Source organism: Phlebotomus papatasi, chromosome 1 (assembly GCF_024763615.1).
Source record: "Phlebotomus papatasi isolate M1 chromosome 1, Ppap_2.1, whole genome shotgun sequence".
Classification (NCBI taxonomy): Eukaryota; Metazoa; Arthropoda; class Insecta; order Diptera; family Psychodidae; genus Phlebotomus; species Phlebotomus papatasi.
Window position 1 is genome coordinate 59,069,585 of NC_077222.1, and position 15,989 is coordinate 59,085,573.

Here is a 15,989-nt window from a genome sequence, read left to right on the forward strand (position 1 = left end):
GCTCAGGCACTATTTCAAACGAGTGTTATAAAAGAATTAAATTGAATCATTTATTGTAAACTTCATGTAAAAAATTTTGAGTTTTTTAATCAGATTGAAATTTAATTTTTTTTCTTCATTTCTTTTATTTCAAATACTGCTTCTGAGGTAGAGCTCTTGAAAGCAAATTTTGGACAGAGATATAGGTGTACAAAGACTTCAATGTTTGTGTGATAGCGGCCACCGCCGTCTTAGCGTTGGTAACCAACCTCCAGAGTAAAACGGTGGAAAACTTTTTCTCAGGTTGTATGAGCCATCTGCATCAAAATTTCACAAAATATTATATATACATACGAATCTACTACATACATATAGGGGAGACCGGGGAGGTTTGGGACACTTTTTCATGTTTTGACTTTGAGACACTATTCCAAAAAACCACGATAGTGTATTACAATTTTATGCGGTCTATAGGATACTTATGGGAATTGACTTTATAAAAAGTACTCGATAGAACTTGGAAAACAACTAAGTTTTCTTGGAGATGATAAAACATTTAACTTGACGCTTTGTCCCAAACCTCCCCGATGTGGGGCAGTATGGGACGTAAAAGGGGATGTTTGGGACGCGTTTTTTCTCGCATAATTTGTATTACTGGAACACGTTAATTAATTTTAAATACCGTCGTTGCGGGTGACTTTGCACGTTTTTTCGCTATTTTTCAACTTTGCTCTCTAAAAGTGGATAGTTAAAGTGAAGGGAGGGGGGTTTTTGAGTAAAATTATTTGTATTCAGTTGTTAATGAATGGATTTTGTGCCAATAGCATTAATTTTATAAAATTTTACTATGTTTAAAAAAATCAAGAAAAAAGGCTTGCACTGGGTATAAGGTGCGGGTGACTTTGCACTTTTTATTAAATACTAAAAAATCAACAATTTCTGATAATAAACGACAATGAAGATCTTCACATCTAAGGGTAACATGCACGAGATCTACAAGATGATATGATCGCCATCTTGATTTGACGTTTCTGTCCGCCATTTTGAATAACTGTCAAAACCTAAAACTGGTCCGATTGGGTTGAAATTTTAGTATGTTGTAGCTGATGTCAAGACCTTTTCAGAACGTATCTATGTTCCAGTCTACGTCAAGTATTTACCTAGATACAGAGGCTCAAATTTTAAAATTTTGAAATATTCATATTTTGGCGATCTTTATTTTCTAATCCTTAATTTTAAAACCTAAACGAAATGCCTCAGTAACCGTTAAAAATGGTTGAGGCTTTTATTTTTTATATTTAGACTTACATAATTAAAAAAAATAAATGAAAAGTCATTTATTTAGTTTTTTTATTTTTTCATCTTTGCAAAAACAGTTTTTCAGATCTTCAAATAATATGCTGTTATAAAGAAAAACATTACTTTTCTTTTTGTTTGTCATTTAGATCTCATCGCCTAACGATAGTACTGTCTTTTTTTGTGATGGTTTTGATAAAAGAAGCCCTCCGTAGTTCTGTTTTCATGAAAGTGTCAAAATTTTGAACTTAGAGCCCTAGTATCCAGACAATCACTTGACCTAGGTCGGATTTTATATATGTTCTGAAAAGGTCTTGACATCAGCTAGAACATACTAAAATTTCAGCTCAATCGGATGAGATTTTTGTTTTGACAGTTATTCAAAATGGCGGACAGAATTGTCAAACCAAGATGGCGACCACACCATCTTGTAGATCTCGGTCATTTTATCTTAAATTATCAAAAAATTGGATAATTTTTAGCCAAATACTTCTATAATAAAGCTTAAGAAAGCCTATTACATGCAATTTTATAACATAAATCATGCGTTCTTAGGAAGATAATAGTGAAAAAAAAGTATTTTAATAAGAATAATCAACAAAATCGAAGTGAATTATTCTAGCCAGATAAATTTAGAATAGATTTGGGCAATTTACTTTTCTGAAATCGGTTTTGGAATTGCATCTTCAGATAACTTTTTTACGGATCCGTTTTTTGACAAAATACCTATATTAGCATTTCATTGACTATTACTGAAACTACGAGAATCCTTTTGAGGATCATTGTACCTTACTTGGTACTTAACATATCCCTATACACTTTGACATGGTAGACCGGATCGGCGAAGACCATCAATATGTGCTAGAATTAATCAAAGTCTTACGGACAGCAGAGTGCAAAGTCACCCCCCCGAGTGCAAAGTCACCCGCAACGACGGTACCAGATTAAAAATATTTCTGATAAAAATAAAAATGTTTCATCTTTTATTTACACTTAGAAATTAATATCAATTTTATTTGTACAGTAGAGTCATTTATTGTCAATCATTTATTTAAAGTATTTTCTTCTTATTTTCCATCTACCTTTCTTTGCTTTTTTTATTATAAATATTGCAATCATGATCATCAAATTCCTCAGGTAAGTAGATTTTCTTGCAACTCTTAGTTTTGCACTCATTGATGGATTCATGTTTGATTTTACGACAACTGCATTGTACCTGTTTTCTCATTATTTCTCTGAATTAGCTCTCGCCTTGCCTTTTCTGGAGAATTTGTTCGAGAAATTTTCGAAAAAATAGTTTTTAACTAGATTGGGCAAAGATCGAATATCCTCTGAGAAGGAGTTATTGATTCCCAAGACTTTGATGGTTTAATTGTCCCTGTAGTTAGAGAAATCTACTCCACTGGTAAACTTTGTACAAGAGGGAAATTTTCAGTAGAAACTGGGCATTACTCTTCATTTTGACAATAAACAATTGCATACCACCTACAATCTTGTCGAAAATCAACGTCGCATTCATCCCCTTTCAGGTGTCCCAAACATCCCCACGTGTAGTTTTGGTATTTAAAATCTTTATGTAAAAAACAAGAGCGTATAATCTCTGAAACTTTTATAAAAATATGTTCCCAGATTACACTGCTACCTAATGAGATAAAAAAGTTTTGATTATATATCGCTGATATAAAATACAAAGAGGAAAACTGAGACGTCAAAATATACGATTTTTATCAATTTTTAAAAAAATGTTCATAGAATTAAAACAATAAAACTGAGGATATCCATTCTTTTAGTCAAGATACATCTTAATATTGCCTACGATACAGTAATGGTTAAATCCCATTTATTTCCAAATTTAATTGAAAAAATCGCCTTGTCCCACACTACCCCTGTCCCAAACCTCCCCGGTCTCCCCTACTTTTCTTGAGAAAAGTTTTACACAGATATAGGGAAATTTTAAAGACTGAATATCAATAAGGGTTCCATAGACCCAATAGCGTCTAGTTTTTTTTATAGAAAAAATAAAAAGTGTGCTATAACAATTCTATAACTAATTTAAAGTTTTCAATTTAACGAAATAAAAAATATTTTAGTGTAGGGGCAATGAAATTAGGAAACGCTTTTATTCTTCTAAGTGATTTTCGGTTGCTTAATTAATTTACTGTAATTTTATTCAATCACGAACATCATGTGTGTTTTGTAACGTTTGCGAAATACGTTTTTCACAAACGTCAAAAATTTATTTTCTTCCAAAAATATTTTTCACTGTGGACTTGTTTTGGATCATAGAAAGATATTTGCTGGACAACAAAATATGACAAAAACGATATATGAAATTAAGCAATTTGTGCTTTAAATCTGTGAAAATCCATTTTGGGTTCGGGAAACTTATTAATCTTATTTGCAAATATATTTCTTTTTCAAATATCGAAATACGAAAGTTTTTCTGAAAATAACGTATGATAATATTTATTCTTGTAAAAAATATTTTGTAATAGTTATTACAGTTCTTAGTACGAACAGGTTTTTGCTTAAAAAACAGAAATAGTTATATGTAGAAAAAATAAAATTCATTCATCAATGCGGTTATTTGAAAATTTACCACTTTTAAGATTTAATATTTCCTTATATACATGGAAATTTAAAAAAAAAATATATCCTACATTCCTAAACATTCAGGGGAAAGCGCTCATGCTTCGTACCATTCCAAACTTCTTAATGATTGATTTTTTCTACGTTTCTGAATAAATGTAACTTGACAGTATTTTTTAAAAGCTGGGCACTTTCGCCTAATTCTTTATAAAAAACGGTGCGATGAGTCACATATTTTGGGAAACATAGAAAAAATTTAGTCATTACAATGCTTGGGGAGATTGTACGAAGTATGGGCAGTTTCCCCTATTTTGCAATTGTACAAAAAATACCTTATTTATGAATCACAATTCAAACGTTAGGAATAAAACTTTTCAGTAATCGACATTATAGACGTAATTCAGTAATTGAATTGTTCTTGAAAGTTTGAATTTCTTTGTTATAGGTTTTTGCTCGATTCCAAAGGTAGAGCAATATCTACAATTGTTTTGCTTTAAACCATGCTGTTATTTTTTGATAATTAGGTAGATAATGAAACTTTAATTTTAAAATTCTATAAATCACTTACAGATCCACAAAACAAGTCCCTGTACACTTTTAAACACATTTTCGGTCAAATTATGTTCATTTATTGCTTCATATACCACTAAATATCATTCAGAGCATAATTTGCGTGTCTATGGCACACTCACTATTTATTACACATTATATAAAGAGGCTACATTTTTAAATTTCTACTTTTTTTCAGCAAAAACTTTTTTGATCCCTCAATAAGAACTATTCTAATAAATGCAATATTTGTGCACTGGCAAAGAGCTCTCTCAAAATCAACCCAAATTCAAATGAAGCAGAAAATCCACTGAATTAAATTGTCCTGCTAAAGACACATTGACGCTCAAGGTGCTTTTCAAAGCCCTCATTTCTCCCCTTAGAACGAAGTATAATTTCTCCAGCTAAGTAAATAGAACTCGAAGGTGGTGCAATTTCTTTTGCTAAAAATACGGCAGAGGCCTCATTTTTTTTTTACCTCACATTCAAATTTTATCGATCTTGGTGGATTTTGCTACTTCTTGGGGCGCTTTTTCTAATAAATGAGACTTTTTGGGATTTTTTTTTGTGAAAAAAATTAATATTACTAACCTGAAGGGGCTTTAGGATTTTTTCTCTAGGTGGTTGAATGTAGGTTGAATTTGGCTGGAAGCAGACTTTCTTATGGCAGCGTTTGCAATGCTGGGAATCTTTGGAGAATTTCACATGACTCTTAATTTTGTGTGACTCTCCGTCCCTGAAAGCACTTTTCCTCCGCGGTATGATGAAATTTTCCTTCATTTTTCTCTTTTTTTTAAATTCAACGGACACTCGGAGATTTAAGAGGCGGAAAGGAGCTGTGCAGAGAAGCGTCTGAAAGTGCGAATGAAATAAAATTGAAATGAAAATGTTCAACAGATAACTGAGTTTCAATTAACAATACAGTACTGTGCAAAATTGTCGTTCAAATGTTGAGAGTTGGAAGTGTTTGCGTCGACTCCGCGAAAAGCTGGGCCATTTTCCGACCATCTTCGGGTCCACCCAAATGCTGGTGGAAATTCTAAGTCAGTGGCATTCGCGACTCTCTAGTATCAAGGCCCCCATGGACATTTACTTGGGAAAAAGGGGAGGCATTGTCGGGTCTTTCTGTGTGGCTTTTTTCGACTTTTCTCTGGTTCTGTGGTCAATTTTAATTTTAGCAACGTTTTAATTTTACAGAATACCACACAAAAATACGTAAAAGATGATTTTGCTATCGCATTGAGTTCAAATTGAGCTAGAAAATATCTTTAGTGCCTGGTGTTGAAGGGAAAAAGTGGGGAATAGTGTAGTTTTGTTAAGTGCAATAACTAACGCCTCTGAAGATGAATCTCTGAGTAAGAACCAGCAATTTGGAAGGGAATCACCCTGACAATGCCAGTTTATCTCCCAGAAAGTTAAATACTCATCCAATTTGAAGCATCTGTAAAACACAGAAAAAAATTGAGGCTAAGAAAAGAGTCACGATAGTGGATAGGAGAGTGATATAGTGGCGTAAAATTGCCGTGTGGTGCTTGTGAGGACGAAAATAGCTCCGCGAGATTTGCCGGAATGTAAGTTGTTTTGGCTGCCTACGAAGAAAATAGTCGAGTTTTTCTGTAAAAAAAAACCCACGAGGAGGAACAAAGAAAGAATCTCAATTAGAAATTCGATTAACAATCGAATTAATCACTTTCATCAAAAGAAATCCCATTTTTCTCCCTACTCACCTTCATATAAAGCCCAACTTGATAAATGAGGCGGTTTTTCTACCCTTGCCGCATCATCAGTGTTGAAGGATGACACTGGGATTTTCCACAACAGATAAGATGGAGATAGGTTCAAGAGCAATCTCTACCAGTAGCCAGAAAAAGCGCGGGAATTGGGTATCACAGAATAAAAATTCAATTGCGCGAGATATTGAGTGATGATTGAGTATCTTAGAGCTTTGGCAATTTGTCCAATGATTTTCATTTTTTTTTATTTTGGTTTATATATCTTCTCGAATCTCTTAGATGGTGTGTGAATTATGGCGCAAAACTGAAAGAAAATTGTGTAATTTGGGAGAAACTCATATGTTGCTAAAAAGAGACTGATGGTGTGATATATATATTTTTTTTCTAAAGAACCACGCATTTTGAGCTTCGAAAATCACTTTTCAGTAATTGAAAATGCCTAGAGCCATAATTGTTGAAAGTTGGAAAACAACAAAAAGAGTGAGAAAATTGGTTTAAAATACAAAACATGGGCACGTTCATACGTAAACAGGAAAATAAAAAAAAAATTAGTTATTGTTGACTAGCGAGTATTATCTAATTTATGAATAGATAATGGAATTTTATATGTAGCAGATTGCTCGTAATCACATTACATTTTATTACACCCAGAAAAATCTTCCCTCCTGTAGAGAACATTGAAATTCTGTGTAATAACCTTTTCATGACGGCAAGGTTTTGAGTGAGATAATTTTCATAAATATTTTTCTTACGGTACTGATAGTGGATATCTGTCGTTTGTTTAGTAACATTTTTTGCATAATATTTTTTTTAATTTTATTTATGTTACTGTCTAATTGATAATGTTAATAGGCAGATTTGACCCAAATTCTAAGATTAGAATGGATATTTAATTGAAAAATTAAATATCAGAAAAAGAATTTGACCAATGAAAAGCCAAAAAAGAAAACTAATTGGCAATTAAGACTGATGTCAAATATTCATGGGAATTCGCATTTTTTGAATTTGTGTTCGTGGTACAGCATGCGCCAAATTTATTTAATTTCAAATTATTAAAATTTGAAAAATTTTTGTATTTGTATAAGGAATTTTATAGAGTTCTATTCTTAATTTCTCAGATAAGGGAAGAGGTTTTAAAGTTCTTTAAATTATAAATATACATATTTAGTGTCAAAATTAAATATTTTTAATTTGTTCTGCAAAATTTTTAGTACTTGAATCATTTGAATATTTAAAAGCTTTTTGCAATGAGATTTAAAATTGAGGGCAAGTTTTATAAAATTGTGTTATATTTCACAATTATTCAGACTGCAATTTCTTAGCAACGCCTTAACTTTTTAAGAATCCTTTGTTTTGAAATAAATCTTTAAGTATAAAATCTTTAAGCATGCCCTTTAAAGAAGGATTCATAATTTTCGATAATAAAGATTTGCCCAATCTGAAATGAAAATTTCCAACAAGAAACATTATTAAATTTTAGATTTAATAATTTATTTAATTTTTAAACTTCCTTTATAACATAATCAATGATATGGAGCGTTTTCGGTTAATATGTTCATCTATTTTCTATTAAAAATTATTAAAATATTTGAACTATTGCAAAATTAAAGCTTCTTAATGAGTGTGTCGGGTGGAGGTGTAAAATCGAAAATTTCAAAATTTAATTTCTAAAATAATATAAACCGAGGCTGTTATTTTTACCACATACATACACTCCTCATGAGTTTTCTTAAACTGTAAAGACGAGCAAGGAATATGGAAATTTATATTGAAATTTTTCCAGAAAATATCTATACTAATTTATTTTATTAAATCATATGTCTCGTTAATATACACAAAATATTTCGTAAAATTTTTTGTAAATGTTTGTGAATTCCTACTGGGGACTTACGAAATGCTGGTAAATCGTTTAACTCTCGAAACGTTGACAAAAGTTTGTACTTTTTCTATAAGCATTGTTCGTGACATAATCACTTAACGCATATTTTTTGTTCTTTTACAAACTTTTGTTCGTAAATGTTCTTAAATACGAAGAAAAACATCGTAAAATTTTGTCCTTTGTTCGTAAAGTTTTGTTAGACGAAAAAAAATTTACGAACAAATGTTTGTTAAAGAACAAAAAATACTCGTTAAGTGATCATGTTACGAACAATGTTTATGAAAATGTACAAACTTTTACGAATCTTTTTGTAGCTTTACGGGCAATTTGTAAGTCCCCAATAGGAATTCACAAACATTTCACAAAATATCACAAATTATCCCATATCTGACAAAATGTGTTAGAGCAGTTTTGAAAATCTTCATAAAATCGACTTTAGAAAGTGGTTCGAAAAGCATATTTTCTTTTGAGATAAAGGAAAGTAGACTTCAGAAAAGTTGTAGGGCAGTAAATTTCCTGTAAAAATGTACTCATTATAAATTAATTAAATTTTCTGTGAGCTCGAGAAAAACATTAAATTTCCGCTTTAACAAGTTTTACCCCAGTCTCCTGTCCTTTGGCATTATAAATATAATAGCAACAGGTCAAGAGATTTTACTAATCCTATTAAAGTTTACTTTAATTTACAAGACCTAATTAAAAGTAGCATGTAAAACATATAAAATATAATATTTAGTCCTGTGAGATATTTTAGATTCATATCTCATCAATAAAAGAACTTGTTGCTACTAAAATATTTTAAGGGCTTAGTCTCAAGTTTTGGATAATCAATCAGTAGTTTTAAAAGGCATAAATGAAAAATTTGAAACAGTGATGTATTATCGTCCAAATTTTGGCAAGTAAAAATAAAGGGCTTTTTATTCTATCTGCAACAATTTTAAATGTTAAATATATAAATTAGAGCCATTTTTCTAAAGATTTAAGTTTTTTACTGTCCATTTTGAATTTTTCACTGCTCGTTTGTTTTTTTTGCCGTTTTAAAAGAGGACACAAAAAGAATAATGATGTTTTTTTTAAGTTCATTTATCAAATTAATTGTTAAATAAATAATATTATTTTGGAAAATCGCTTGAAATTTTGAAGTGTTTTATAAAATGAAATTAAATGAAAATTATAATTAGAATTGGGAAGATTTAATCCAATAAGTGTCAAAGGTGATGTTGCAGTTTCTGGCACATAAGTTTTTTTTTTTTTTAATTCAGTTGCGAAATTGAAAAACTTTTAATATATTCAATATATTTTTCATATGCATTTATTATCCCAAATATTTATATATTCAAAATTCATGCATATCGGAAACTGCTTCACCCTTCCATACTTATTGTTGGGTCGACTTGTGTTTGCTCGAGTTTTATTCTACAAAAAGGTTCTTCTGCGACGGATTATATTTTTCAAATTATAATATTGAAAATTGGTTAGCAGAATTTAATATTTTTAATAAATCAATTAGTTTTGTAAGAATATAAAAAGTTGAGTTTGTTGAGTCATATATTCATTAATTTTAAAAAAAACAGTTCAAAAGCTTGTTTTATCCAAAAATAAACTTTTTTAAAAACGTTAAAATTAAAAAAAAATATATATAAAAAATCTTAAAGATAGAATTACTATTTTTCTTTATAAGCAATGTAAAAAGTTACTGTTAAATTTTAATCATCGTTAGCTGGTAGAAAAAAAATGTATCCGGAAGGTGCGGAAGATGCTAATAGCAATTTTATTGTAATCACAATTGACCATTATTACAAAATGTTTATATAAAAATCATAAAAATTATTATTACTCTTTTATACCAATATTAGCGTACGTTCCAATTTCCGGTTTAATTCAATATCGTGAAGTCAAAGTCTTCTTAGAAACTATTTCAAAATTTACCAACACAATTCTCAGAAAATTTGTAATTAAACTTAAATTAATAGGAAGGCAGTGAATGTATATAACATAAAACCCACAAAATTGCCACTATTTTATTGAACACTCTAATAAGGCTGTGAATCTATAAATTATGTCTATCTCTCTATAATTTTGGGTCCATTTGTGTAACTTTAATTATGCAATAAATCTCACAGTGAGATAATTAGCCATAAATCATGATTAAATTTTTATTAATTTGTCCACACAATAGAACATTCTTCTACCACGCGAATTTCCTGGATGGCAAAAGGATACAGGAGAAAAAGGGGTGGTTGATGATTAATTAACTGTTTTTTTGTGGTGTGAAGGATGGACTATCGTGCATAATTATTTGCCAGGCTGTGCTCATACATAAATTCCCAATATGACTTTTGGTCCCTTTTCAAAAACATTTTATCAACTCATAGATTGTAGAGTGATTTTAGTAATATGGCTGAAAAACAATGGTGATTAGTCCTCATTTGCAAATTGAATTTTCAGTTGAGACATGGCACTTGTGATGCTCCCCTGTGAAATGCCCTGGTGGTCCATGGTGCATCGAAAGCTGGCCGATATTCAAAAATGTTCCACGGTTGACCATCTCGTTGAACATATGCAGAAAATTCACGACACATGCAAGTAATTGATGTTCATTTTCATCACAAAATTTTCCACATTTTCCTCATATCTCTGTCCATTTCGTTCAGTGTCAGCCTCGATCCGGATGAAGATAAGCGAGACTGTACGATCTTTTTTGGGCTGCGCATTTATATGAACAACCACTTGTCACCCAGTGAAAGGGATCACCTGCTTCAGCATACAATCCCCAATATTGCAAGGAGAGCTCAGGAATTGAGAAACCTAAGACCATCAAGAGGGCTCAGTTTCAGCCTTCAGCAGCACTCAGAGAATGTCCAGTTGGATTATAGTTTTGTGGCTTCCCTCCTGGCCAATGCATTCTTCTCGACATTTCCCAAGCGTACCGCCAAAACTCATCCAACACTACAAGACTTCAACTTCACCCATTTCTTCGTTGATTTGGCAACAAGTAATAGCCAGAGGGCTAAATTCAAGGCACTAACGTACTACTTTGACTGGCTGGAGAAGCCGGGGAATACTCAGGGATGCTTGAAAATGTCCAGGCGAGTAATGACGGGAAGACAATGGCTCACAATCGAAGACTGGATGGAGTGTGGAGTACCTCTGTCAGGGATTGAGATTAAGCACGAGGCCAGGATCGAGAGATCACCTCCAGATGTTATTCAGACAGTTTTTGCAACCTCTAGAGTTGGAGGATCCGTTCTCTGGAGCGGAAATTCCCAGGTTAGTTTAAAGCAAACAAAATTATTAAAGGATGATTTTGTAAGTTTTTTTTTGGGAATTTCAGGAGAGTCTTCAATTATGTACAGTTCCTGAAGCCCTAGCAACGCTTTTGTACGTCGAAGCTCTTGAAGATAATGAAACCCTCTACGTTGAAGGTGGTCGTCAAGTGGCTAGGATAATGGATGCTAGAGGTAGAGCGATTGTGGAACTTCTGGAGTCACCGCGAGAAGTGTGCCTGAACCTCATGGATGCTGAGATATATGAAAAAGCTATTGGGGAATCTCAGTTTGAAGAGGACAATATTCTGCGGGAATTGAACAAGTGCCTTCTGGCATTTCGGCAGCATCTTACGTGTGCAGTTTTTGAACCGTCGAGAGAACGTCGAGATGCTCGGCGCTTGTCGCCAATTGGGGAATCTGGTACCAATAGCCCGGGAGATGCTCCAACCATGGCTACAATTGTGATAAAACAGGCGAGTTCTACAAAGTCCAGTGAATCTTCCGTACGTCAGCAGGATGCCAATTTTCTGTCACCTTCTCCATCAGCGGCACTTGTGGTCGGTCCCACAGCCTCTGGAAGAAGAGGGCGATTTATTGTTCTGGGTTCCTCGGGAGAATGTCTTCCTGTGACACGCCGGTCGCTTTCCCAGTGTACTGGAAGCAGTTTGTACTCGAGCTGTGAGTCTTCCGATGATGAATTTCATAGTGCCCGGAATAGTGTGTCTGGCAGTGATGATGAGGACGATGAGGAATTTGCTAGAAAGTACTCTCAAGATCTGGATACGCCAGAAAAGAGATTTTCTTTTGCTCAGAAACTCAGGGAAGCCCTTCAGCAATCTGAGAGCTATACGGAGAGCACTGAAGACAGCTACGCTTGTGGGATCAGCGTGGCAGACTCGAAAAATTGTGATAACGCCATCCGAGTACGTCGGGCTGGCTCCGATGGTTTTGTCCTCCAGGCTGACTCCCTGGATGACACATTCTACGGTGAATGCCTTAAATATGGCGACAAGATGATCTGCTCTGATGGACAAAAGGCACAGAATGGTGCTCTGAAATCCCGAGATCGTCGGAATTCCTCCAAGTACAGCTTCAGCACGGAACTGAGCTCTGAGCTTGAGGAGGTGTATGAGCAATTTTCCAAGTATGGACTGTGCGTACGCAGGAAATGTTCTAGGAAATCTTTAAGCTTTGCTGATCCTCTGTGTTTTATCTTTTAGGTGGATGGAGGATCCAATTGGTGAGAAAGAGCGTGAATTGGATCCTCGAGATGCGGCTGTTCTTCGATTTGCCAGCTCCTTGCTCAAGAGAACTCTCTCGGAGAGCTTTGTGGGTGTCCCTCTGACTGAAGGATGCGTCAATAGCGTGGGGAATCCAGCTGAAGAAGCTTCAATTCAGAGCTATCAACAGAAGCAGGAGAAACCCATCCTGAATTCACGATCACTTTCAGTAGAGCTAGCTAAACATAAGCACAGACTTGCTGCGCAATTGGTAAGTCTCTCTTCAGGTTCATCCCTAAGCACAGTTTTCTTTTTCTTTGCTCTTCTATGGCTTTTTCGCATAAATTGTCCAGGATAATGTTGAAGACTTATGGAAACATATTGTACATAGAGATTAGCTCTAGGACTGCTTCTTTTGCTTCCTTTTTTTTACACACTTCCTGTCATGTTCTGTTGCCCATATCATCTCTATATTTGTGATGGAGAAACTGGAGATTTCGCGTGGGATTCCATCGTCCCACGTTGTCTTTATTTTCTGTGCCATCCGCAGGTGAAAAAATCCCTGCAGGGAATTGGATTGTTGTGCCGCGACCAGAGTAAAAAGCACAGAAAATGGTCCATTTCTCTGGTTCACACTTTACAAACGATTAATTGTGGTGACATCGTTGTTAAACCACCCGTTGAGGTAAATTTTTATTTTTGTTATCTCCATAACTTGCCTTTTTTAGCTTCTTGTGTATTTTTGTTCTTTACTCTGTGTTCTGTATATCCTTTTGTGAGTGTTTTTGCTGACATAATGTTCCCCAAAGTATCTCCTGGAATTTCCCCAGGGACTCCTTATACACTCTCTCTCTCAATAAAAATTCCATTGCACCTGTGTCTCGATGTTTCAATAACAGTGATGATACATTACAAAATTTTCAAAAATGAAAAATTTTCTTCGTTCAAGGAATTCTTTTTATAGAAGATTTTGTACAAAAGACAATGCACAATCTATCATCACTGTTAGTTCTTGAGATTGTCCACAGAATTCTAATGCTTCTTCTTGGTATAGATTGCCCAAATTCTGCATCGTCGCAAAGGAAATTCGAATTTAAAACCAGTTGCAACAGGAAACTGGGGCTGTGGTCGGAAGCATCAAGGAGATGTTCAGCTCAAGTTCGTTATCCAGTGGATGGCAGCGAGTGTAGCCGGTCTTCCAGTTTTAATTTACCACACTGCAGCTAATGAGAAGCTCGCAAAGGTTCGTTACGTTAACTTTCCCGCGCTGATTTCAAATTTCATCGTGCATATGCTGCATGCTTTTGCTTTTCAGTTGGACACTGTTTGTAGAATTCTACTAGACCGACGATGGTCTGTGGGTCGTTTGGCCAGACTGACTCTGAGGCACGCCAAGAGGATGCTGGATGAGCAAGAAGACGAAAGTACACAGGAATTTTTGGAAAAACTCATTGGTTTTCCTCCACCTCAAAGCAATTAATACAGAGTTGGTCAATTTGAATAATTTTGTATCACATTGTTCTGCAATGTTATTTACATCGAACTTTGCATAATTACAAAAGTCTTCCTGAAACTTTACTTGGTGTTTTACTCTTCAGAATATACCAAATTCTTCTATCAAAATGGCAATCAATTCTTTAATGACACTGAACAATTTATTAATACTAAAAATATTTTTTCATTCTTTTTTTTAAATATATTTTTCAGAGTTCTAAAACGTCCAGGAAAAATGTTCTTTTGGTTCTTTTGCTGGAACAAAGTTATGAAATAATGATGTTTTTGAAGTTATGTTATCACTTTATAAAACAATGATTCATTCTTTAAGTGCATTAGTGTGAAATTCTCTACATAAAATATATGGTTATTATAAGAACTCGAAAAACATATTAAAAAAAACTGTGAATTTTAAATGAACGGTAAATAAAAATAAAATAATAATTCAGCAAAAATTCTTAAAAGAAACTACAGCAAGCAAAATTTCTAGATTATTCATTTTTACTTTACTTATGCAAGAAGTATTGCTGAACCTGTGTTCAACAGAAATTAGTGCAGCAGAGCTCATTGAATGCTATTCAAAAATCTTGTAGGCTAGAAAAATGTCCGGCGACTTAATGTATAGGTTCAACCCCGAGATATTTGCATCATGGAGCGAAGAGTGCTCTACCACTTAATCTATTGCGAAGGTTAAAGAAATTTAATATATTTTTTGGGTATTCGGATTTTTTTTGGATTCTAAAGTACTGCTTCTAAAATTTTCCGAAATCCTTGTTTAGCCCAAATAAATTCTGAAAATGGTTGAAGGTGAAACTTCATCGTTAATATGGGATCAGACTTGCAACAGGTGCTTAAGAATCCAATGCCAAAATTTCGTCAAAAAAATTTGCCTGACGACAAGAAATGAGGAAAGTTAAGCGGTGTGATTAAACCTTAGGTCTAAAGACCGTGTAACACACATAAAGAATTTAATAGAAAAATGTCAGATTTATTGGGTCTAGTAAATGTTTTCGAATCAATTGAAAAATACATTTTACAGATAGGTACATCATTATTTAGGACAATGACCTTGCGAATAAAAAGTCATAAAAAGACTTATCTTTTGTATAGAAGAAAATGAGGCAGTTTTAGAAATACATGGCTATCAATAGTATAAAATTTTGTCTAATAAATTAATATACAGGAAACATATTGGTTATTTAGCCAAGAAATTTGAAAAGCTAAGAGAAAATATAGTAAGGTGTGGTAACCGGATCGTTTTCGGAAGAGTGCTACTTAAACGCTTTGTTTTTGGACTGATGAAATTCTTTTTTACTTCTTCTAAATCCATAGAATTATTCACTGTTTCATTCAGAAATATAATATAAAAAAAATTATCAAAAAAATTATAGAAAATTTATAAAATAATGATAATACTGAAATAAGTCAGCATGCACTAACTGGGTCGCCTTTTCGCTAATTCACTTTTAATTAAACCTTTGGATTTAAAATATTTTTTTCACAAGGAAAAAACAATAAGTGTTTTAAAATCAACCAGTTGTTATTAGCGAAAATATCGCTGCTAGAAAGTTTTTAGTGAAGAACCCAGCTGGTACAAGATTGAAATGAGTCGATTACTCTCAAGTGTGCTAATCCGGGCACTTACTTATTTAATGGATAAAAATATTATTTTTGCTTTTTCTCAAACTTGAATAGTTATATTATGTTACTGTAGTGACTATATTACGAAAATAAAAATAAAACTATTATTTTAAGTGGATTAGTCATAAACGATCCAGATAGCGAAGCGCCCAGATTAGCACATTTGACTATATGTGGATTTATTTAGGTTGAATAGTTCATAATCTTTTGGATTTTTAACTGAATTAAAAAAAATACCGCCTTCTGCACAGACCCATATTCCCTAATAAACAATTTTTAGTATCGAGGTTTTAGCATAGATATTTTCATAATACATAAAACATTAGACATAAAACAAATT

At 33.3% G+C, this 15,989-nt stretch overlaps 2 protein-coding genes across 6 annotated transcripts in view; one reads left to right on the forward strand and one right to left on the reverse strand.

Moving 5' to 3' along the window:
- The window catches only part of LOC129809481 (stabilizer of axonemal microtubules 1), a 10,357-nt gene extending 5,014 nt beyond the window's left edge, over window positions 1-5,343 (reverse strand). The window contains exon 1 of one of the 2 annotated variants that reach the window (XM_055859318.1): window positions 5,005-5,343. In XM_055859318.1, coding sequence (XP_055715293.1) covers window positions 5,005-5,193 — 189 coding nt within the window. In that variant the 5' untranslated portion in view covers window positions 5,194-5,343. Of the gene's footprint in view, window positions 1-4,432; window positions 4,851-5,004 lie in introns of those variants that run through there. The other variant, XM_055859319.1, reaches the window with a different exon arrangement.
- A 36-nt stretch (window positions 5,344-5,379) lies between these two features.
- On the forward strand, window positions 5,380-14,092 carry LOC129809477 (uncharacterized). Of its 4 annotated transcripts, none has more exons than XM_055859312.1 (8): window positions 5,380-5,984; window positions 10,474-10,611; window positions 10,680-11,295; window positions 11,360-12,438; window positions 12,515-12,785; window positions 13,065-13,199; window positions 13,569-13,757; window positions 13,830-14,092. In XM_055859312.1, exons 2-8 carry the CDS (start codon window positions 10,481-10,483, stop codon window positions 13,992-13,994), a joined length of 2,586 nt encoding a protein of 861 aa, XP_055715287.1. In that variant the 5' UTR covers window positions 5,380-5,984; window positions 10,474-10,480; the 3' UTR covers window positions 13,995-14,092. The 4 variants fall into 4 exon arrangements, with proteins under 4 accessions (XP_055715287.1, XP_055715286.1, XP_055715289.1 ...); XM_055859311.1 differs by having other exon boundaries at window positions 5,381-5,984; window positions 11,360-12,447; XM_055859314.1 differs by lacking the exon at window positions 13,065-13,199 and having other exon boundaries at window positions 5,382-5,984.
- Window positions 14,093-15,989: the final 1,897 nt, after the last annotated feature.